Here is a 24,748-nt window from a genome sequence, read left to right as displayed (position 1 = left end):
CGTTTTTTTTCCAGGATAATAAAGCATCAAGTCTCATCTCCTCCAGTAATATGTTTTTTCAGGTATTAAAAGGTGGTGGTGTGGGGAGGCTGAGGATCAGCTAGCCACCGAAACCACTGGAGGCTTGGGGTCAATGTACCGGGAATGAGTCTGCAGACATTTCCAACGAGGGTCTTTATAATATAACCCAGGAGTGGGATGTGACTATATTAAATCTGTCCTGTTACATGTGTCTCTTGTTGCAGCTCTTGTACTGTATTGTTTTTAATTACTTTGCGCTTCTTTTCACTTGACATCTTCTGTTTTGGTGATTCGTTTGCGAGACATGTATTTGGTTATTTTCCTCCGCTCTGGACCTGGCTGTCCCGGATGCTGCCGCTTTTTGTGCGTGACAGACGTTGCCAGTAGCACCCTATAAGGCTGTACAGGAAGAGAGAAAATGACAGCAGCTGCCGTGCAGATTGCTGTAAGGATAACTTTGCTTTTTTTCAGCCCTCGTGCCCTCTGCTAGAGCAGGGACGGGGAAATGCACTTACCGTCAGGGCTTTTTTCACTTTTGATCTGTTCTCTTCTGTTCTTCCATTCCTTCTGCCGGACAACGACCGGTTTTGCTGCGTTGCTTTCAAGCACCGTGCCTGCTGTTGGTGTTGGTGGCCCAAATGTTCGGCAGCTCTCCTTCCAGCGGTTCAGGTGGTGTCCCAATAAGGTCCTGCAGCTGTAGTGATTGTGATTTCAAAAGCAAAGTGGTTATGTTTCTTAATGCGTTGTTAGCCTGAAATGCGTTACTTCTGCTTTTTGGTCTGCCCTGCAAAATAGACTTATATTCGATGTTTGTGTTGCTCCTTCTGTGTTACATTGCCGATAGTAAATGAGTTGAGTAATTTTTACCTGCAATAAACAGAACTGAGTTCAGTTTGCAGCTCTGTCAGCCTCACAGTATCACAGAAAGTTGTCATCAATGCATTGGAGGAACCTCCTAGACTGAGGCTGTCTGGCTGAGTAGTCCTTCCAGCAAACATCCGGAAAGTTAAAACCCCCCAGCCTCCTGTCAGCGTATGTACGTACAGAGGATTTGATTTATTTCACTGATTTAGTTCTGGCTCTTTGGAGATCTGTTGCTTAAAGCGGCAGCGCAAAGCCCAGATATTGTGTGCCAGAAGTAGGAATTTATGTACATTATTAAACAGCTCTGAGCTCGATGTATTTGGTTGATTTTTTTTTTTTTTTTTTTCCCAAGCAGTAGTCCAATTTACTTTTATATCAAATCCCAGGCAGTGCAATACAGATGTATTTGAGGAGTTTAGGCTGCGTTAATTTGAACAGCTTAAGAAGACAAACTTAATTATGATATGAGAACTTTCTATAACAGCTGTTTCATTTGGTGCATGGCATCGTCTTCCTACCTCTGCTCGGGGCCTTACAATAACAGACTGTAAGACTGATGTGTATGCACGCATAATGCATATTTCTAACTTAATTTGCTCAAGTCCAAGTGCTCCAGGAAAAATGTGACTGTGCACTATAGCAGATAGGAAAATGATTGTCTCCAATTTCATTTAATTTCCCTTTAGTCATTCTGCAAGTAAGTTTGAGAGGAAAAACATTTGTCGTCTTTTTTAGAAGTCAGAGGATGCATCCTGGTGGGGGAGAGGGGCCTGCTGTGTGCACTGCTTCGGCTGGGACGGGAGTGCGCGTCAGCCTGGATACCCATCACGAGGGAGCCAGGACCGGCACAAGAGCCGTACTTAGGAAGTTCTTCAGGAAGCAGCCCTGCTTTATGCTCACACAAGGGGGAATTGAGGGGAAAAAAACCACCCCAAATCCAAAAAAACAAGTCAAACCCAGAGCATTCAGACTAACGTGCTGCAGCAGCGTGTGTTCATCAGCTTTCTGAAACCACTGCCCAATTCTCACTTTACTTTCCAGCTTTTACTCACTGTCAGGGTTATGTTTCTGGGTGTTTTCCCACCAGTGGCAGCGACAGGAACTGCCGTCTCTCTTCTATGACCTGGGTATTCTGTAGGTTATCCGGCCCTTTTCTTCCCCAAAAGGAAGAAAGCTAATGATCAGCAGAACCGACTCCTGGAACGTCGTTGTAAAAACGAAACTCTGACTGCGCGTGAAAGTCGGTCACTGCAGGTCTCTTCAGGGGCTGGGAGGAAGAGGGAGGGTTAAGCCACGCGGGGAGCTTCCCTGTGCTTCTCCTGCCTCAGCCTCACCAGGCAAAGGTGGAAAGAGAAGAGCAGAGCTGCTGAGGAGCTTTAGGTCTCCCACTGTTGGTGGTGAGTGATTTAGGACAGCACAGACCCTGGCTGGCCGCTTGCTGCTGCCTCTACGGCAGAGGAGAGAGCGTGTTTGCTCTTCAGCTGCTGCAGTTCATGTTACGATGGTGTCCAAGGCTGCTGAGGATGAAAAGAGTACTGCCATTTTTGCTGCCCCAGTGCAGGGCGAGAAACCTTTGTCAAAAGGAGGGGACAGCTATTGGGAGTAGTGTCCTATACTGGTGATAAGGACTGAGACTCGGAGCCTCGTGGTCATCAGCGCTGGTGCCTGTGAGTATGTTTTGTGGAGTAAGCAGCAGAACTGCTGGGAGAAAAACTTTTAGCTGCTCTTGTGTCTTTTTTTTTTTTTTTTTTTTTTGTGAGTGCACTGGGTTGCAGCACTGTCCTGTGGTGGCAATGAATCCGTCTGAAGTCTGTAGTTAAGTATTGTTTGCAGCTTCACAGCTTGTCTCTGCGGTTCACTCCATTGCTTTCTAGTTCTTGTAATTAAATATAGTGTGACTAGTGATCGGGAGGGAGCTGCTGATGTGCTGGAATACATTATTATTCCTGGTATTATCTTCACTGGCAAAGATAGAAGTGAATCCCTTTCCCCTGATTTCATCCTCTTCCATACATTACCCTTGCTCCTTCTGTCCTCTTTCTTCCAGATTTAGCATACTTTTATAAGGTTACTCAAACTTAGGTTAACCGTTTTAGTAAATGTCTTTCAACCAAGCTAAAAAAAAACCCCCACCATTAATTATGTTGTGTTGTCTGATTCTGTCTGAGAAATAGGAACCTGACATCCCCTTGGCCAATATACAGACTCCTGGCAGGCACTGGAAAAAATGTTCTCCTGGCCCTTGCGATTCTCTGCGCAAGCCATGATTCAGCAAGGCAACCACGTGGGTGATGGGGCAAGAGTGATTACGCCTGGCTGCTCTGAAACAGGCTCCTTTTCCTCGTTGGGGGAGTGAGAGAGCAGAAAAGGAGCTTCAGGGTGTATTTGCACTCCTTTCTTTTTTCCCTTTTTTAATCCCTCCTCCAGTCGTTGCCCATAACCTCCGCAGTAATTTCAAAAGGACTCCCTGACGCTGTGGAAACTTTCCCTGCATAATGAAGACAGGGTAAGGATAAAGGAGAGGGGAACTGCTCTTTTCTTCTGCGCTCAGCTGTCGGAAAGAGACGGGCTGTTTGGATATGAATCTGAACGAAATGACCGATTTTTATCTTTCGATGAGGACTGAAGGATCGAACCTCTGTCTCCTGAAGTGACCAGCTTGTGTCGCTGAAAATCGAGACTCTTTACCGTAGTGAGAAATTTATTTAAAAATACATAAAGAAAAGCGCAGCAAATGGTTTTAAAATTTGCAACCTGAATACCACATTACAGCGTTGTTACTTCAGTGACTGGGCTCTCCAGGGGAGCGTGCAGGGAATTAGTATGGGCTTGGAGGGCCAAGTCCGTGCTTGTCGAGTTTCAGGTGCAGGTTAGTTGTTGTTTATCCATATGTCCTGCTCTTGCTAATATCGGGCAGCTCAAAGAACTGCACAGATGGAGGAAATAATAAGGTTTACTTAAGAAAAATACAAAAGGCTACTCGTAATGTTGCTGTCTTCAAATTGTATGTAATTTTGGTGTTAAAGTTTTGTGGTATGCTTCTTTATCTACTGTGATTTATTTAGCTATCTGATTGTATTTCCTTGTTCAAAGGAAGGAGCCCTTTCTTTTAAATGTCTATTCCCATTTGGATAGCTAAGGACTCTATATCCTACTATTTTTTTCTGAGATCTGATTAGCATAAGGGAAATGGATTATGCTCCCTTGTACTGCCATCATTCCAAGCTCAGCTTCAATAGGACTCTTGAATACCCTGTATCTGATTTGGTGCTTCAGACCAGAAATTCGTACATCTCAAATTGGTGGCGTGCACTTTGTGCAAACAATACGTATTGTTAGGACAGCGATTGGAATTAAAATCCCCGTGGGTAGGCTGCTCAAACCTGCTGTTAGATTGCAGAGTTCTTAATTTTTTCCCCATATTGCAGTGTAGGTACTGGAAAATACAGAAGATCCTGCAGATAACTGGCAACATCTGAAAGAGCAATCAGTAAGCGAATTTGGAAAACTGTTGGAGGATGGGAATTGCGGTCTGATTCACAGCTGCATCCCTGCAGACACGTTCAGGTGTTGCAGCTCTATTTATCGCTCTGTCATCAGGCAAAAGGCTCGCAGGTGGGTTTGTCTGGGTGGGTGTTGCACAGCTTTGACCGCTGCTCCCCATCAGTCTCCAAGGAGATGAGACAACCAGCACATGTCCAGTTTTCACTTGCACTACCAGAACTTTGCTTTGTGCTGCTCGTGCCTCTGAAGGTACTTGTAGAGAAATTACATGCTTTCATAGGCATTTATGGTGATAATTTTAGTCGTTTTAATCTCTCTTGAGCTTCACGACATCAAACAGTGTGCTCTTGTTCTGTACAAATTCAGCTTTGTTTTTCTTCACTGGGATCTGGCAATATTCACCCAGTGCAGCGACAGGGAACGGCAGTCCACCTGGGTTTAGTTCTTCTGCTAAGACCATGTTCTGCGAGAGGCCTGTGTTGTGCCGAGACATTGTATAGTACAATATTTATACTTTGGAAATAAGGTGTGATAATTGAGAGCGGATTCCACTGTCTTATCCTGACTCTTTTGAGTGGTTGCTCCAGAGGTGTGGCTGGGACTGAGTCATACTTCGGGACTATGGTGGGCAGCTGATAGACACCAGTAGACCATTCATTTCCCAAACTGTTGTGCGAGGAAGAGGAGGAGGAGGAGGTCAACACAGAGGAGATGTGTTGGCTGCTGTTCCAAAGAGGTAGCTCATAATTTAAGCGTATGGAGGAATGAGGGGCATATGTGTTACTCAGCTGTCATCGATGGGTGGTTTCTGTAAATCTTCCTTTGTGCTATTTACTCTGTAGCAGAGAGGCTGCCTGTTTCTTGGTGATCAGAGAAAAACGTCCAGGATATTATTTAGAGGAGCCAGTACAGATTTTCTTGAATGTGGAATGTGTCATGTAGATGCTTTATTGTGCTGTGGTTTTAGCTTTAGGAGCTATTTGTTCGTGATCTGGCTTGTGTTTTTGTTAAGGACTGGAAGAGGATTGTGGTGATAGCATATATTCATTTTACAAATGGAGAAAGTGTGGCACAAAGTGGTGAAGCAAAGCAAGTCCTTGTTCAGAAGTGGAATGCATTGGGTGGATCTTAGTCCCATGCTCTTGAATGTAGGCTGCATAATTTGGGTAGAGATAGTCTTAATACCACTGAATGTGGACAGCGTGCTGAATTATGACTTCTAAACATAAGCTATTTTTTTCTCCCCAAGATCTTGTCTGATAAATGACAAGAAGGAAAGCATTTAAGGCTTTTAAAGGTGTTCGATTCTAGAGCATGAAGATCTTTGGGTTAGAGCTACCCATAAAAAAATGTACTTATGCCCTTATGTCTATGATCCTTTTTGCGTATGCAACCTTTGTGTGAATCAGATCAGGGAATTGGTCCCACATTATAATGGACTGTTCTTTTTGACTGGGTTAGTTTTATCACTGGAAGAGTTTGTCACTCCATCCCACAAATGTTGCTGCTTGCACAAAGGAATGGGTGGCCCAGAAGCGGGAGCGAGGAGGGGATCCACGTCCTTTGGCAGAGACATCCGTGTCTACCAGCGTGGTGCTTGCCGTGTTCCTCAGAGTTAAATTCACACCTCTTTCCCCTGTTGGCCAACAAGAGAAATGCTACATTTATGTATTCTCTGCTCTCTTCCTATGTTAAAACAACTATTTCTATTTCAGTGCTTTCACTAGCTATTGAGAACCATGTCTGACAACGGAGAACTGGAAGACAAACCACCAGCTCCTCCTGTCCGGATGAGCAGTGCTATCTTCAGTTCAGGGGGCAAAGACCAGTTGTCTGCCAACCACAGCTTGAAACCCCTGCCCTCTGTACCAGAAGAGAGAAAATCTAGGAATAAAATCATCTCCATATTCTCCAGCACTGAAAAAGGTGAGATGCCTCTGTTTTCTAAGGTTACTCCTTGTATTCCTTTACTTTTCCAAATTTTGGTAGCGCTTTAGACATTTGACATTCCTCCAATCCCCTACACTTAGTCTGAGCGTAGGGGGTTGGAGGAAGTGTTGAAAGTTGGATATGTGTGTTCAATGAGCCGAGATCTTTCTCTTTGCACTGGGATGTTTGAAGGTGAAATGCTAAGTAAGAAAAATTAAATAGCTCACTGAGGAAAATCACCTATTGCTTCTCGTCTTTGCTGCCCAGTTTAAAGTAATGCGTTTGTAAACAATCCTAATAAATATTTGTGATTCTGGGGTATCATATTACTTAGCATCGTGCTACGCTAAATGCGGATTTCTAGTTTAAACTGAGCATCCAGCTGTTTTGGAAGTCGCTTCGTGTTGGTGACCATTTATGTGGTACCTTGAGGAGAAAAAAAAGTAGTAGAGAAATAGTGGGGAGGGTGCAGTGTGCATGAAGAATTGAGAAAAATTAGCCCTTCTGTCTAACTGCACTGTTAAGATTAATTACCAGTGGGGGAAAAATCTGGATTGCTGTAAACAAGGATTATTTCTGAGAAAAAAATGCTGTAATGAAACTAGACTGGATTTGTGCTGTGTTTCTGTCCTCTTTTCTGTATGATGAATGTATGTACAGCACTGGAGCCCTGATCCTGCTTCTCCAGGATGTCTGTATCCATGTACAACAAAATACTGCATAGATAGAAATATCTTCTAACAGCTGGTACGGTAAAACTGCGCAGGGACTCAGAAGCTTGACCAGAAACTGCAATGCATTTTATTAATCTCTACCAGCTAGCATTTTTGTGATTACTCTTAAAATGCATAAGGGAAAGACCCTGCTGCTCTTAACGTCTTCTCTTTCTGCTCTTGGCTTCCCGCGCCTCGTTGCTGATGTGCTGGGCAGGACTGGTTCAGTCATGCCGACGCAGGTTTGACTGTTTCAAGAGACTTTTGCTCCTCTGGTTATTTATCCGCTTGGCTAAGCGTTTTCCCCGGGGCTGGTTTTTACCCTTGCTCAGCTGTGTGAGCAGCCCCTGCCTCACCCTGGAGACAAACGCTAGAGGCAGCCTTCCCTGTATACGGAATATCTGGCTTTCCATGACCTGGCAGAGGTTCTGCTCTGAACGGTGGGCGTGTTTTCCTTTTTGGAGGCTGGAAAGATTTGGCCAGTGTAGCTTTTGGAAGAGGAATAGTTATTTCACAAGGTCACTTATTGTGAAATAACTGTCTGTGGCTGGATTACGGCAGTAGAAGTAGTGGTCTTTTTTCCTGGCGTGGGGAAGAGCCTTAAAGAAGTAAGGAGAATGTGAGAAGCTACAGGTTGGTGGCAGCACCCCGAGAGAGAGAGACTCCAGGCTGCTGAGGTTGGTGAAGGTGATGAATCTGGGTGCTGTCAGTGGTGCCACGTGTTTGGAGCGGGTTCTAGCTTAGCCCTTCGGTACTGCAGAAACTGGGAGAAAATGCCTAGAAATAGTCGTGGTGAGTGCTGCAAGAAAATCCGGTTGAAGGATCAAACCTGGCCATCTTCAGACTAGGAGAATGGTTAAGGAGCTGGAATGGCACTTATCATTATGCTATTGCATTAATTGTTCATCAGAGCATTTGTGGCCCTCTTTTACAGACAGAGATATTGCAGAATCCCAGACTGGTCGGGGTTGGAAGGGCCCTCTGGAGCTCCCCCAGTCCCACCCCCTGCCAGAGCAGGGTCACCTACAGCAGTGGCACAGGACGGTGTCCAGGCAGGTTTGGAATGGCTCCAGAGTGGGAGACTTCCCCCCCCCCCCCCTCCCCTGGGTAGCCTGTGCCAGTGCTCTGCCACCCGCACAGGAGAGAAGTCCTTCCTCAGGTTGAGATGGAACTTCCTATGTTCAAGTTTGCCGGTTATCTCTTGTTCTGTCACTGGGCACCACTGCAACAAGACTGGTGCCATCCCCCTGGCACCCTCCCTTTAAGTATTTGTAAGTATTGATAAGATCCCCCCTCAGTTTTTTCTGGACTGAAAAGCCCCAAGTCCCTCAGCCTTTCCTCGTAAGAAAGATGTTCCAGTCCCCTCATCATCTTCGTAGCCCTTTTCTGGACCCTCTCCAGGACCTCCTGTCCTTCTTGAACCGGGGAGCCCAGAACTGGACGTGGTACTCCAGACATGGCCTCACCAGGGCAGAGCAGAGGGGGGGATGACCTCCCTCGACCTGCTGGCCACACTCTTGATGCCCCCCAGGATGCCATTGGCCTTCTTGGCCACCAGGGCACATTGCTGCCTCATGGGCATCCTGTTGTCCTCCAGGACTCCCAGGTCCATTTCCACAGAGCTGCTCTCCAGGAGGTCACCCCTAACCTGTACTGGTGCACAGGGTTATTCCTCCCCAGGTGCAGTACCCTACACTTGCCCTTGGTGAACTTCATTACAATATAACGAAGTAGAACGTAAACCCCACATGAAGGAAGATCTTCCTTGCTCTGAATTAGTAATACTGTGTAAGCCTCATGTTGTGAAACGAATTATGAATGCAAGGGGATGCAGCTCGGCCGGGGAGCTTTGTGACATTTTTATAGCGTCCTTACTTCTCCTTGGATGTTTCCTCTTTCCATCTTGACAGTGGGTTGGTTTGTTGCTGAAATGGCCGGGGAGGTGGTTGAAAACTTGTCTACAGTTGTATTTGCTCATCCAAAATTGCTTCAGCGTCCCATTACTTAAGCTTATTCAGACCACTCTGTAAATACTGACGTGTACTGAATTCGTTGCAATTAATCTGCGTACTTGTTCACCATGTGTCTGTATACCTACTGATATTTGGTGATGCAAAAATAGAAGGAATAATTTCTGCTGAGAAAAGTACATTTTAAAGAAAATGGCCTCAGTTTACATTTTCTAGATGCTAAAAAGTATTTAAAGCAACGTCCTTCTGAAGAAAAGCAGAAGGTTTTACTGCATGGCAAGATAATGTGGTTAGGAAAAATGGTAATTGAATTACCTAGCTTGAAGAAACTGTCTGAAAGTTGTCTCTTTTTAATTTGGAAAAATTGTGGATTGGTTGACCTGCAGCAAGGATAATGTAAATATCCAGAGAAATGTTTGCGGCCCTCAAGACAGCAAAACTGGCTGTCATGTAAGCAGAATACAAATGTCAATATAAATGACCATAGTCAGATGTTAGCCATTTTATTCATTACCATGGCTGAGGCACACCCTCACCAGAAATGCCCATTTTAAAAAAAAAAAAAAAAAAAAAAAAAAAATATATATATATATATGTTAATTCTGCTGCTGGGAAGCTTTACAGAAATTTTAACTTCCTGCTTGGATTTTAAGAAAATATATTGTGACTGGTTGCAAAATAATCTGTCAACCTGGGGTAAATTTTTTTCATGGGAAAAATTTCTCCAGCCAGTGCCAAAGTTGTTAAATTACTGCAAAAATGGTAACTTCTCCTTTTCAGAAAATAAAGGGATGCCTTACCAGGAGATGTACAAGGCCACTGTGAATCGACTTGTCACTGGATAATGTTGTTTGGCTTTGTTCAGCAGATCTCTGTCCGTATGATGTCCGGATGGTCCCTACTGGCCAGCTTCACCCCACCTGTGGCCACAGCTTTGTCTCCCTCCGGGTCCTCTCCTGGGAGGTTTCTCTGGCTTAGGAGATGGCGTTGGGGAGGTACTGCGCTTTGGGGGATGCGCTGCAGACGGTGAGGTTTAGCAAACACAGTTTCTGCCCCATGTCTGAGCTAGTTTTGCGCTGAAAATAATCATAAGAGTTTGAAGGGATTATTTAATTACCTAGTCATGGAGTTGGGTTTTCCCCCCCCCTAGTTCCATTGTTTAGGATAAATGAAGTGATAGTCATCTTTTTACTAGAGTACTTAATTGCCGTGAATTTCCTTGGCTAGACTTCTGAAGTCAAATGAACCTGCCTGTGTTTTTTGGAAAGCTTTAAAATAGTTCCCTAAAACAAGAAATGTTTGTCTTCGAGCAGAACTTAATAAAGGAGGTGCTGTGGGGCATCGCTGTGGAACCCAGCACCATACGTGTGACATCCTCAGGGCAGATTTTGGTGTGGTTTGGGCTCGGTAACTCGGAGCGTATGGTCTGGAGTCACCGACCTACTGCAGCTGGGCTGTTGGAAACATCTGCGCATTGAGCTTTGTGTACGGAGGTTGGCTGGTGGGGAGCGAGGGATGCTTGAGGGATGGGTTTGCGCTGCAGGAGGGTGTGTGGACTCCCTTGGGTGACGCCTTTGCTGAGTGCCTGTGGCTTCGGTTGAGGAAGAGAAGAGTCCAATTGTATTCGAGGCACTTTCTTGTCCTGTGTAGTGTGTTTGGTTTTGGGCCCCTCACCACAAGAAGGACACTGAGGTGCTGGAGCATGTGCAAAGAAGGGCAACGAAGCTGGTGAGGGATCTGGAGCGCATCTTACGAGGAGCGGCTGAGGGAACTGGGGGTGTTCAGCCTGGAGAAAAGGAGGCTGAGGGGAGACCTTCTCGCTCTCTACAACAATCTGAAAGGAGGTTGCAGAGAGGTGGGAGTTGACCTATTCTGTCAAGTAACAGGTGATAGAACAAGAGGGAATGGCTTTGAGTTGTGCCAGGGGAAGTTTAGATTGGATATTCGGAAGAATTTCTTTACTGGAATGGTCATGAGGCATTGGAACGCATTACCCAAAGCAGTGGTGGAGTCCCCATCCCTGGAGGAATTTAAGGGTTGTGTAGATATAGTGCTCAGGGACACGGTTTAGTGATGGGCTTGGCAGTGCTAGGTTAATGATTGGACTAGATGATCTTACAGGTTTTTTCCAATCTAGGAGTTTCTGTGATTTTTAATCAGCAATTCTCTTAATTCACCAAATCCTTCTCAAGGACCTGCGTCTTCCCCCTCCCAGGAACAGGGGACCTGTATGCTGCTGTCTCTGCAGGGCCGAGGGACCACATCTTCCATTCTACTTGCTGTTTGAAACAAGCATTGCCCTTTACTAAAGGGATTCCCGTTTAGCTGCGGAACTGTGGTGCAAACCTGGTGAGAGGTTGAAAAGCAGCGTGGCCTCGCGGTGGCCTTGTTCGCAGAGCCTCGAGCACGTCCGGCCAACGCGGGACTTGCCTCTGGGCTGAAGCTCGCTGCTTGCGTTCCTTTGAGGTGCTGCTCTGATCTGCTGCGTCCTGTGGGCAGAGATTTTGCATCTCCTGGCCTATCCTGCTAATAAGATGTGTGTATTTTGGGAAGGCGTGGGTTTATTTGCGCAGCAGCACATGCTGGAGGGTTTGAGCACCAGCTCCTGTTCCCTACATGTCAAGTGCTCCCGAACAGGAACCTTCCCGAGGAATACAACTTTTTTGGGTTTTTTTCCCCTCCCTTGCTTTCACATAAACAACTGCAAGAGATTGGGAAGAAACAGTACTTTCCTTAAAGATTTTCACGTAAGCAAGTTTCTCTCCTGTCTTGTGACTGAACAATGTTAATGAGAACGTTTGACAGTCCGTTTGCTTTTTGGCTCTGACCTATGCAGCCATATTAAAGATATCCTGTTTATAATAGCCGTGTCTTTCCACTGCATTGTTCAGCTGGAGGCAGCCCACATGGCTTTTCGTTTGTAAGTATTGTCCTCGGCTCCCCGTCCTTCCTCTCCCGCCAGCGTAAGGGGATTTCAGACGGATTCTCTGGCTCTGAGCAGCGCGATCTATGCTTGCCCCGTGTTCAGTTAGCTGCTCTTTTTCTGTACAGAAACTACATGACTTATACTTTTAAGGTGAATTTAAAAACAAAGCGAACCCTCCTTTTTTTTTTTTTTTTTTTGGACATACAAACCTAAAACGGCGATCAAGTTGGATTGCAAAGTGGTGTGCTGCTTTCCTTTGTGGTTACGAGCACCGCGGCGTTCTTGCTGCCTTCACGCAGGCTATAATAAATGCAGCTGATTCAGCTTTATGCTCTGCGAGTTCCCAGGATTATCCAGGCTGTTTTCTCGGTATCGGGTTAGACATGCTGCGCAGCTTGCTGCCGGGCCTCTGCCTTTCAGCAGAGGGCCATGAGAGGAGGCTGGGAGCATCATCTGTCTACCTGGAGAGCAAATAGGGGGTGCTACCGCTCCTCTGCTCTGGCAGGGAAAGGAAGCAGGGCTGGGGCGTTCTTGCAAGAACAAGAAAACAGGTTCCTGAAACCGTTTCTGTGTAAAGGGAACAGAACGCTTTGTTTTATATTTAGATTTGACTGCAAATTGTCTTCCATTTTTATTTATTTTCTCTTTGTCAGAAAAAATAAAAATAACCCCAAAATTCCAAGCCCCAGGCATTGTAAAGCGTGTTAATAATTTAATTGTATCTAGGTTGGATTATGCACAATGTCCTTCTCATTATCTGTTCCTGCTTCTGGTACTTATTATGCTTGCTTTCTTTTTTTTTTTTTTTTCCTCCCTTTTAATTTAAATTAGGTAATTGCTCCGGGGCTATAAATTCTTATCTTCATCACAGGAAGTCCTAGTTTGCATTAATTACCTTGAATTGAAGCAGTGAGGCAACTGAATTTTAACTGTCTTTAGGGTGAACTTAAGGTTGAGCTGAAGTTGTCTTCAGGGTTGTTCTTAATCCATATTAAAATGTCCTTTTTTGCATTGTAAACGCTTCATATGTTTAGATTTCATATGCTCAACAGAGCTCCACGCACTCCGGTGCTCTGAATCTCTTATTTGATTGCTACCTTAGTTTGAATGATTTGACTGGAGCGAGTTGTTGATTCTTATGTGACATCTATACCAACTTGAAAATACCAAATCACTGTGCTGCATATGCGAAGACCTTCATCCAGTAAACAGAATAATGGTTACATTCATCCTAACTGTTGTAATGTTTGGGTTGATTATATTCAATGCAGACAATCGGACTTTAAATCTTTGCTCAGTCAATCTTTGAATGTCTCTTTCAGGAAGCAAGAAGAAGGAAAAGGAAAGGCCAGAAATCTCCCCACCGTCAGATTTTGAGCATACCATCCATGTCGGCTTTGACGCTATTACTGGAGAGTTCACTGTAAGTATATCTGCCTTGAAGTCGCTCGGGAAATAGCCGTGGGTCAGTGCTGTAGTGAAGCCATTGGGGTGTTTTAAAATGAAGTGCGAGCTGGTCTGCTCGTTTTTATCAAAGAAATAATTTCACTGTGTATTTGTACAGCATGCAGAATAATGAGACCGTGACCTGTTAGTGCTTGTGCAGCGTAAATGTCAGATCTAAGGCTCGGTGCCACCTCAGAGAGCCTTCCCTGAGAAAAACCCTCTTCAGTTTAGTAACACCAGTTCTGCTGAGCGCTTTTGTATTCCCATTCCTCATGTCTGACTCAATACACCTGATGGCACAGGGGGCTGGAGCCCCCGAGCGCTTCAGATATTGAGCAGTCAGGAGGGATTTCAGCTGTGCCTTGATTTGTGTCGTATCACCTATAGACATATAGCTCTCCATTAAAACCCCATCCTACTTGTTCATGTGTTTAAGGCTCTATGTGTTATGCTTTTTATAGAAGAAAGAAATTTGTTCTGCTTTTTAAAAAGATCTTTAAAATAGAAGGATGCTTTAAAAAAGCCTATTTTTTTAGGGAATGCCAGAGCAATGGGCTCGGTTGCTGCAGACCTCAAATATCACGAAGCTAGAACAGAAGAAAAACCCCCAGGCGGTACTAGATGTGCTGAAATTCTACGATTCCAAAGACACAGCAAAACAGAAGTATCTGAGTTTTTCTGCTCCAGGTGAGATCCAAGTATGTGCAAGGCATGTTGAAGGGAAGTTGGGTATTTGGAACACAGTCTTCCTCTCTTTCGGAATAATAAATCAGATTCAAGTGCTGAACGAGCAAGCAATGAGGAACAGATATTCGAAGATGGATTTAAAACTTACTGGAAACTGGCATTGTCCACTTAATTTCCTGTTTCAAGTGGGGAGGGGAAGAAACGGAGCTGGATAATTCTAAATAGCAGCCAAAATTAACTTTGACAGGCTGTGTTTATGAAGCTGGGGCTCGGAGACTCTGATTAATTGGTTTTGCGCTGGAGACCTCGCTCCTCTTGTCTGTGGCCAAAACAGCTATCTGCAAACTTGATGTCACCATGCGGTGACATCAAAGATGCGAAATAAGTTGTGGCTCTTAGGTCGAGAGATATGTGGGGCGGCTGAGAGAACGACTGTCTTACAAACAGATGTGGTTTTACCTAGTTTTCTTCCAAATTATGTCTGAAAACAGCTTAGTAATAAAGCTGTGGAATATACTCACCCTTGATTCGAGATACCGCTAAGGGAACAGAAGTAGCGATTTGATCCTGATTTCACATCTCAGTAAGACAGAACACGTAAGTGTGACAAGCAGTGCTCCATTTGGAGAACTGTGTGTGAGTACTCGAGTGAGGTGAAGAACAATTTGGGAAACGAGTGGGTTTGCCTGCCCTTAGAGGGGGAGGATTTTAAAAACATCTAGCTTCCCTCTGCGTGGACTTAGAGTGCAATGCTGGGTTTTCCTCATTTGTCACCGTGAAATTTTGCTTTCTGAGAGATAAAAAAGATCTCCAAAGCGGTCTGTATTCTTTACTCTGTAAAACTTACTTTTTATTAAAATTTTGCTGATGATTTTTATATATTTCTGCTATTTGTCCTATTTAGAAAAAGATGGTTTCCCTTCAGGAACACCAACGGTGAGTACGTTTACTACTCTTTGTATCTTCTTAGGCACGTACAAGTTCAGGTCTTCTGTATTTGTCATATACTGAGTCTTGCAGTATCAAACAAAATGAGAATTTTTTATGGAATAAAAACATAGATTGGGGTGTCAACAGAGCATATTTCTCTGGAGCTGTCTTGTAATAAAATGTAATAGGGCACTTAAACCACTCAACCTATCATTTTCTTTTGACATCAGTAAGAATTCTTTTAGCTTCATGTGTGTGGGGGAGGCAAGTCTTTAACACTGTAGGGGAGACAATTTTGTTTATTTATTTATTTTTTTTTTTAAATTGGGTAAAAATGTAGACCAATGCCAAAGGTTCAGAGCCATCAACAGCTGTGGCAGATGATGATGAGGATGATGAAGAAGCTCCTCCTCCTGTTATTGCTCCGCGGCCAGATCACACAAAATCGGTGAGCAGCTGTAAAACTTACAGTGCAGACATGCATTTCTCAGTATTGTAGGACTTTTTCTACTTCTGTTTTCTAGGAAAGTGTTTTATTTGTGAAATGAGCTGTTGTAAGTTTCAGGGAAAAGTTCTGGGTTTTATTTGAGTCTGCTAAGAAAATGCCTAATTTCTGGATAGCCATTGGATCAGAAACCCTAAAGTTAATGCCGATTTGTTTGTTGAAGACATCCAATTAAGCCTATCCTTCAACCCAGGGTGTGAGGAGGAAGCTTTTTAATCCTAAAAAAAATACAGGTAGTTTCTGTAACTTCGCGTAGCATGTTTGATTTTCTTTATTTTATTCGATTGTGGTGTGATAGCCTCACCAAATATACTACCTAAACCCCAAACAATTAAAATTGAAGATTTGAAAGCTTATTTCACTCACAAAGTCATCAGCATTGCGTGAAAAGTTAAATGCTTAAGAAGTTGTTCGTTAAGTTTCAGCGTAGTCGTCCTGAATTACACACCGTGTTAATAATGTCGCAGTGATCCCACTTATTCCAGCTGGTTCTTTTGAGTGTGGCAGGGGTACGTTTTGCTACTCTGCCTGCTTCTTTTTGCTTCAGGAGCGCAAATGTGAATTGCGTGTATTTGTCAAGTGATACTGCTTTATAATTGCCCGCTCTGGGTATGTAAACATATAAAATGGGACAGGTCTACAGTTTGATATTTCTAGGGCAGTTGTGTATGTCTGTGGGGAGAGGAAATTAAATAAAGCTCCAAGAAAATCCCCCAAATTGGGGGTGACTGGGGAATTCCAGAAATCTCATGCTGCCTTTCATGGTGAAGCATGAATCTTTGTCCTTTAGATCTTAGTTGATCTCGCTATTAAAGAGTGACTTCTGTTCTGTGAAACTTGGAAATTGCAGAAATTAAGTAAATAGGTGAAAAGGCCCCTCATGTGAACTAGCGTGGGTTGTAAAGAATAAGGCAGAAAACCCACAAAAAGTCGGTCTGTGAAAGTTAGAGTTAATCTCCTGGCACCCGCGATGTTTTGGAGGTCAGTAAGGTTGCCAGCATCTTGATTTGCTGGACTTTAATGTTTCTCAAGTCTAATTTCTGCCTCCAACCTGTTACGTAAAATGGCGCTTGGGGATCTCAGAAGAACTGTGATTGTTTTCAACTGAAGGTCAATAGTTGCAAAGAAAATGCTCAGTTAAATGCTCTCTCTTAACAGATTTATACACGGTCTGTAATTGACCCCATCCCTGCACCAGCCAGTGACACTTCTGTTGACAGTGCGACGAAATCGGGCGATAAGCAGAAAAAGAAGACCAAAATGTCGGATGAAGAGATCATGGAAAAACTACGTAGGTGTTTTTTTATTTCAGATAAACACAGGTCTTAGGACTGGGGATGGAATACTAAGCTTTTTGCCCTCATCCTTATTTTTGCGTAAGGGTTGTGTGAATACTGTGCTTGATTGGGTTTGTGTCAGACAGGAGCTGAGAGTGCTGCATTCTGGAGCTGTGCTGGTTTATATGCTTCAGAGCCCTATTGGGTAAAAAGAATGGTAGAACAGGTTTTTTGGCTTGAAGTTTAGTTGTGGTAATGTGATCTGTGCCTATAATACAACCATAATAACACAAAATAGTTTCTGCTGTTGCTTGGTCCATAATCATCTTGAAGATTGATTTTCACCATATGAACATTCCTGTGCTTAAGTCGAGATCTGACCAGTTTTTAGACTTGGCTAAGCCAATGGTTTTGTCATAACCTCATACTGGGTTTGCTAGGCAGAAGACTGTCATTAAATTGAGATGCTAGTGGGAAATCTGTCTGAGGTGGGGCCGTTTGCCACTGGAACTTGAATCGGGAAGCTTTGGCTGTGTCATGCATCAGCCTTTACTCCTTGAGCTTGACCCACTCTTGGAGGTTCCTTGGCCAAGCCAGCCCTCCTAAAGGGGGACAGCAGGATCCACGTGTGTTTTCAGGCAGAAACAGTGTACGCTGTGCTACAGTAGCAAAGAATGTTTCCTAAAGCTGTGACTTCTCTAAGATTTTGTGTGGAAGTGTTTTTCTCTTTTTTTTTTTTTTTTTTTAGGCACTATTGTGAGCATAGGAGACCCCAAGAAGAAATACACCAGATATGAAAAAATTGGGCAAGGGTAAGTGTTCACCCCAAGTTTTATTCCCAGTGAGTCAGTGCTAAAAGTGGTTCTTGTTCTGCTACTATCGTGTAGCCACCACTTACTGAAACAGGCAGAAATGTCGGCTGTGTTAAGCAGTGATAAACAGACGGTGAAGGCTTCACACAGCGGTGGAAATTTCGAGTTGTGTCTTTGAATGCAAAAGCGTAGCGCTGCAAGTTCCCCATGGGCGTATCTAGTCCTCTCCTCTCCTGATAAGATGCGTTCATCCGTTTTGTAATATGACCGCTGAATAGCATGAGGGCATGTCAGAAGGCTTTCTGTATGCTCAGCTAACGATACCGCCTCGACTAAGTTATTCTTCTAGTGGTCCTCTGAATCCTTCTGAGAAAACAAAAACATATAGAAAGAAGTTCTGGCTTTTCCAGCTTTGATGCTGTATATTCCTGACTCCTACTCTATACTGTCTAAATAGGTCTGTGTGCGTTTCTGGGTGGGCTTCCCCTGGGAGGATATGAAAAGTAATACCTGCTACAGACAGGGCTGCCCAGCTTATCTCATCATAGGGAGCAGCACAGGTTCTGGGGGTTTAGAAATCCTGAATGCAAAAGGCATAGCTGGTGCGTCATGGTTTGGGCTCTCAGAAGAGAGAGTGTATTTGAGATTAGTTTGTTCTGTGTGAACCGACCGGCACTTCTACGATACCACTTGCTTTAAACAGCTGTCTTTTTGATAAAGCTCTTGCAAAATCGAAAGCTGACACAATTTTGTGTTTGTGATTTGTCTGTTCACCTGCGTGTTTGTTACACAGAGAGATGCAACTGGCTGTAACGTTTTTCTTCACAGGGCTTCAGGTACAGTGTTCACAGCTATTGATGTGGCAACAGGGCAAGAGGTAAGATTTCTGAGTTCATTGCCATGAAAATACTTTTTCTGTATAAATGTTCTTCTGTAGGTGGCCAAAATGATTTGACTAGATTTCTTTCTGTGGCTCCCATCTCTGCTGTCACCTCCCAGAAGAACGTTTGTCATCGTCATTTGTAACAGTGTGTGCCTTGTTCTGTAGTAATCAGATGATGAAAGCTAAAAATAGAGTTTTGTCTTTCCACTGAAAGCAGAGGGAGCGAGGTGTTCCAGAAATGGGGCTTGAAAACGGTTTATCCTTCAAGAATTCTGGGCAGAGGAGTCCGGCATTTTCAGAAATAAAACTTTGCTTACTCTTTGCGCACTAGTTCTCTAATCCTGTCTCAGTGGAGGTGATGGATGCGCCTGTCTGTGTGGAAACAGCTTGTCCCGTATGATTCTTTGTCGTGGTTAGAATGCCTTCTCCGCATCCTGCTCTTTGCTTTTACTCCTCGGTGTCTCCGAACCTGCCCGGTGAAGTTGATGACATCAGCAATACTCTGCATGTGTGTCATCCAGTGCTCATCTCTGCTTCCCGGGACTAAAATGTTAGGAATCATTTCTTCTCTCTAAATTCAGATTTCCTTAATTTTCCTTTAAATGTCTGCAAGTAACCATTCCTTTGGTCACTGGTCAGTAATTGCCCTTTCAGCAGTAACCACATTTACGGTACTGTAGTGCAGCACCACATCGTGATAAAATGCGGGCCTTTCGAGCGCTTCAGTATATTATTTCTTAATTTGCTTTCTACGTACTGCAGTACTTCGTGTCCTCTTACAGACTGCAGACTAAATTTTGTTATCCAGTTCCTTTCTTAGACCTCCTCTGCGTCTTGTCAGGCAGGTGGGCTAAATGTTGGTTGCTTGCAGTCTCTGCCTTCGTGTGTTAAATGGATGCAGTAATCCGAATTCCTCAGTGCTTAAGGTCTGAGGATAGAGTTGGGGCTGTTCAGTGGTAAGAAGAGAAGGCCAACGGGGATTTTGTTGCCGTTTTCAGCTCCCTAGCAGGAAGGCATAGAGAATACGGAGCTAGACTCCTCTTGGAGCTACGCAAGAGGTAAAAGACAAAAATTGCCATAAGGGAGATTCTGGTGAGGTATTAGAAATTTTTTTTTCCCTCATGGTCAGGATGCTCAAACATGGGACAAGAGGCCAGAGAGGTTGTGGGACATCGGCTCATTGACATCTCTGTTCAAAACTCAGTTGCACAAGACCCTCAGCAACCTGCTCCACGTTGGCTCTACTCTGAGCAAGGGATTGGACCAGATGACCTCCAGAGGTCTCCTCTCACCTTAGTTATTTTGTGATTCTGTGCCACAAGTTTTCTTCTCCTAATGCCCTTGGCGACATGGTAGCAATTGTTCCTACAGGATTATATTGGTTCTTGTGCTTGGTTTTGGACTCATGGGTAGGTTATCTTGCAAAACTCCCGGCTGCTGCCTAAAAGTGTTGCAGCTAGCGTAACTGGGAGAATTCTTCTCCGTTTTAATGTCTGGAATACTTGTCCAGGACATAAGCTAACCAGGATAAAATAGGTCTATATCTTCCCTTTTCTCTCTGGGATAGTTCATTGGCTTAATTGCTTTGAGAGAAATTCCTTTTGCCTCCCAGCATTCCTTATACCCAAACACTGCTTTGGTCAGAAGATACAAAGCCGAATTTCCCTGCCTTGCATTGGAAGGCTTATGCTATCACTCTTAGTTGCTACGAGGTTCTCTTCTGCTTTAGGCCTGTTGATGCGAAATTGGGCAAGTATCTTTTTATCTCCTGAATGTTTCCTTTGCTGTCTGTTCTGGCCTTTGTTATTGTTGTGGATCTTTTCAGCTGCAAGAGGATGATGTTGGCTATGGGTGCCAGTTGTATGCTCATCAAGCTGTATTCTTTTAAGTCGTATGCTAATAAATAAATAAGTTGCCAGCTGCAAGCTGCGCTAAAGTCCTTTAATCCCGTTACAGAATTTCTTCTAACTTTTCACTGTATTAAGAATGACCGAAAGGTTTTGATGCTCGGGTTCGAGTGATTGCTGGTTTATTTTGTCCTATTCAGGTTGCTATTAAACAGATAAACCTGCAGAAACAGCCCAAGAAGGAGTTGATTATTAACGAGATCTTGGTAATGAAGGAGCTAAAGAACCCCAACATAGTCAACTTCCTGGACAGGTAAATGCAGAGAGCTGGCCTATTCCTTCATCCCCGGGGGTTTGTAGAGGTTTTAACTTGATATACTTACACAGACCAGGACTGCCTGTACCTAAGGGTCTCATAAGGAAAAAAAGGTCACCTGTTATAGGGAATGATCTTGACGATTCAGTAAGGAGCCGCCCGCTGCCACGAACGCAGCGCATCTCATGGTTCAGCGGTGGACAAGAGCACAGCTGGAGCAATGCTTGTGTTGTGCGCGAGATATGTAGGGTGTTGTTGCCCTGCCCGTTTAGGTAGTAAAAAGCACGCAGCTTTTATTGTCAGCGTTTACATTTGAGGCTGCCTTCCAGAGTTCTGCTTTCTTTACTGTTTGTCTTGAGTGCTTATGAATCATTTCATTGACCAACCCTTATCAGTCGTTTTTCAGTTCTTGATCTCTTGATGGCAAACGCTTTTCATTTTCTGTTTGTAGTTACCTCGTCGGAGATGAACTGTTTGTGGTGATGGAGTATCTAGCTGGAGGCTCACTAACAGATGTGGTCACGGAAACATGTATGGATGAAGCACAGATTGCTGCTGTTTGCAGAGAGGTGAGTATTATAGTTGATGGGTAGAGGAATGAAGGGGCACTCTGTTCCCATAGGCTTTATGGTACACTTAGGTTAGGACTAATTGCAACGATTGCTGTTGGAGCCATTGAGTTAGGAAGAATGAATGATATTGAGAGCAGAAATCGGTATTAAAATTGCAGAAAATAACAAAATTGAGTTTGCCTCAGAAAACTGGGGGTTCGCAAGTTGTAGCGCAAGAGCTGTGGCAGTTTTGAGCTGGGTGTTTGGGAACGTTAGGTGATGGAGCAAGTAAAGATTTTGGTTTTGGTAGCTGGGTTGCCTGGTCCTGCTGACAGCGTTAACAGAGAGAGATTAATAATGTGGACTGAAGTTCAAGAGCAATGAAGGAGTTTAGCAGCTGGAAAGAATCTTTTTAAACTTTGACTAACAAAGAATATTCAAAGGCACCAAAAAGAAAACTGACTACTTGTATATATAGGCAATGTGGACAGTAGAGATGTGAATATATTTAAAAAAGAGAAAAAACAAAAAGCTTGAAAGCTTCGGACCGTTTTCCAGAAGAAGGGGAACTATGTTTGCTTAGAGCGTGAAAGCGAGTCTGATGAAACAGGAATACTTTAAGAAACACATACTAAACCAAAGATGAACTTGATGCGGACTATCCCTTTCTCATTTTAGTAGTGTTCAAAGTGTGTGAAATCTATAGTGCTGTGACAGTTAAGCTTTCTTTATGCATTTCTCAGGAAAAAAAAAAATTCTCCAGAAGATTGTAGTTGGAATAATTTTAAGATTGCGGTAAGATTTTAAATGAAAGAGTTAAAAATAGCTGATGTCACAGCTTATCAGTGGTTTCTCCCCTGAGTCGGAGTGCCAGCATCCAGCTCAGGCTTGATTTATTATGGCAGAAGGAGAAGTAATTGTGTTATTTGCTGTGCAGGAGAAATGTAGGCTTTTAAAAACCTTATTTGACTACATCAACATGACATCTGCTTTTGATGACTCACCGAAAGGGAGGGGAGGGAAAGCAAACTTGTACATTAACATGTATGGGCAGGTAATGGTTCCCTGAGAAACCAGAGCTGGAAGCAGAGAACCGAAAGTAACTATTTACTGTAAGAGTAATTAACTTTTCTGAGGAAGAAGTCTAATATTGAACTATGCTACTTCATCAAAACTCTGCTGCCCAGTGCCTTAAGTACACTTCATTCTGCAAATCAGTGCCACTTTGCTAAAGCAAATGAAAACGCAGAAAACTCACTGGGGACCACATCTGTGCCAAGTTGCAAATGGTAAATGTTCTGCTGATACTAAAAGAGAAAAATCTTACTTTTTTTTTTTTGCCTCTTATTCTCAAATAGCAAAAGTAAATTTCAGTATGTTTTTAGGCAGAAACTTAGTGTAAAAGGCTTTAATCTAAAAGCAGGATTAGTGACTTCATAATGAAGATGGTTTACAGCCTTCACCATAGGAGAGGCTGTGCGCGTGTTGAGAAGAAAGTCTCACCCATTCCTCTTGGGGAGACTTCAGGCTAAAAAGTTCTCACATGGTTCCTCTGTAGTATTTCTGGGAGGTACCAAACTTAACATTTTTGAGAGCATCTTGGGTGATGACTGGGTGGTGAGGAGTTTAATTTATAGGTTTGTTAAGATAGCAGAGAAACTCCATGTTTAAATGATGGTTGACCTCACGAGATCTGGAGAGTACTTTTTAGCACAAGAGCTTCCTCTGCTGGTTATTTTAAATAATATCTGTTATATTTTTGCACTCAGCACTGGCTGAGGGTGCAAGCGTTGCTTTTGAATTTGTGTTCACATACACAAATTGTGTTTCTATATGCTGAATATTATTCTTTTTTTTTCCCCTTCCATCCAGTGCTTGCAGGCGCTTGAGTTCCTACATGCCAACCAGGTCATCCACAGAGACATTAAGAGTGACAATGTGCTGTTAGGAATGGATGGATCGGTTAAACTAAGTGAGTACCAGACAATTGTTTCAAGGTTCTGTTTTCCCTTTCCCGGTAAACTTTGACTTGGAGAGTGTAAATCGGCGGAAGGGGAGTTGGCAGGGAAGTTTGAGGTGAATTTTTATTGACTATGAGTCAATATTCATTCTGTGTTATAAAACGTATAACTCGCAGGTAGCAGGTATTGACGTTCTGAGGGCTCTAAGACTAAGGCTGCGAAGGCGTGCGTTAGAGCGGAAGGCTGTTGAAACAAACCCATTGCCACATGAGTACGTTGGTAAATAGGAAGTAACTGGCACCACGCAGCGAAGCAAAGATGCGAATGATTGCGAGAGAAAAGCTGCAGCTAACTGCAGTTGCTTTGTTGGTCTCTTCAGGGTGTCATGACGTGCTTTTCATCTTTTTGCCCTTTCCATTAGAAGGCCGCTAACAAGAACATTGTGCGTTATTAACGGTTTCTATTGCAGTCTGCTCTGGGTCTCCTTTTCTTGGACTGAAAGTGTTGTACGCTTTCATTAATATAATCATGACATGACAAAAGAAACTACTTGCTTTTCAGGTAATTGTTATGCATGCATGGACTTGTGTACAGACAGTCAGTTTCTGGTGTGTGTAAACGTGTGTGACAATAAAAAGAAAAGTGTAAGCACGTGAAGAAGCTGTCAGGACTGTTAAGAGAGAGGTGCGTTATCTGACTTCTTGATATGTAGGAACGTGCAAAGCATAAAGCGACCAAAGAGTTAAGGGATGGTGTTTTTACAGTTGGGTATCAATTTGAAATGCCACGAAAAAGTATCTTAGCAATATTCCTTTCCCTAGATGGTTTGCAGTCTCATATTGGTTCTGAGAATGAGGGTGAAAAAAGGTTACGAGCAACCAGCGTTGTTGGATGCACTGCTTGCTTGCATAGGAAGTTTTAATTTTTATTTTTTTTTTTTAGGGGGAGTGATGTGTTTGTGCACAAACTGAGGAATCAGAGGCTGAAGATAAGTGAATAGTTACAGTAGAGGATATAGCTGAGAGGAGTTAGCTGGAGAAGGCTCAAAAACGTAAGAGCTGTCAAAGCAAAGCAGAGTGGTGAAAGGACGGGGTTAGCAGCCCATGTAAAGAAGCGTCGGTCCCAGGAGATTGGGCAAAGACGAGGAGGAAGGAGAGACAGGAGAAAACAGGAGCTAGCTGTAAAAACATCCTATATGAAGGGGAGGTATTGTAATCATCATTGAGAGTAGCCTTTCTTTGGCTGTGTGATTATAGAGCTTCTAGCAGTTGTTGAGGATGGAAGAAGATTGCACCTTGTTTTCAAGCTCTTCCCCTTCTCTGGGGGATTGTGGCTTCTGGGAGGTGACAGGAGAAGTAAGAGATGCCACTCTGCCTGTCACCACTACGTACCTACACACACTCCTGGTTGGTGAAGCGGGGTTCTGTGTCTTGCCTGTCTTCTCTCTCCTTGCTGGTGGCATGGTGCTGAAGGCCTCGTTAGTAGGTCGGGAGCCATACGCTGCTGCCGGTTCTCGGGTGTGTTCACTGAATTAAGCTGTGCTTTGAGTTGAGTATGTCTCACCCTTGATAAAGGGTGAGAAGCGCTGGCTTTGGTGGCTGCTATA

The 24,748-nt window shown here is 43.8% G+C and overlaps 1 protein-coding gene across 1 annotated transcript in view; it reads left to right on the top strand.

Moving 5' to 3' along the window:
• Positions 1-24,748, top strand: part of PAK2 (p21 (RAC1) activated kinase 2) — a 42,814-nt gene that overhangs the window by 15,436 nt on the left and 2,630 nt on the right. Inside the window, exons 2-12 of the mRNA XM_082486956.1 lie at positions 6,105-6,315; positions 13,250-13,350; positions 13,910-14,060; positions 14,965-14,996; positions 15,331-15,438; positions 16,654-16,786; positions 17,521-17,584; positions 18,413-18,461; positions 20,515-20,627; positions 21,082-21,199; positions 23,054-23,153. Of these exons, the coding sequence (XP_082343082.1) occupies positions 6,129-6,315; positions 13,250-13,350; positions 13,910-14,060; positions 14,965-14,996; positions 15,331-15,438; positions 16,654-16,786; positions 17,521-17,584; positions 18,413-18,461; positions 20,515-20,627; positions 21,082-21,199; positions 23,054-23,153 (1,156 nt within the window). The 5' untranslated portion in view covers positions 6,105-6,128. The remainder of the gene's footprint in view (positions 1-6,104; positions 6,316-13,249; positions 13,351-13,909; positions 14,061-14,964; positions 14,997-15,330; positions 15,439-16,653; positions 16,787-17,520; positions 17,585-18,412; positions 18,462-20,514; positions 20,628-21,081; positions 21,200-23,053; positions 23,154-24,748) is intronic.

Source organism: Vanellus vanellus (genome assembly GCF_965231255.1).
Source record: "Vanellus vanellus genome assembly, chromosome: 8".
NCBI classification, from domain to species: domain Eukaryota; kingdom Metazoa; phylum Chordata; class Aves; order Charadriiformes; family Charadriidae; genus Vanellus; species Vanellus vanellus.
This window is presented reverse-complemented; position numbering and strand designations above follow the sequence as displayed.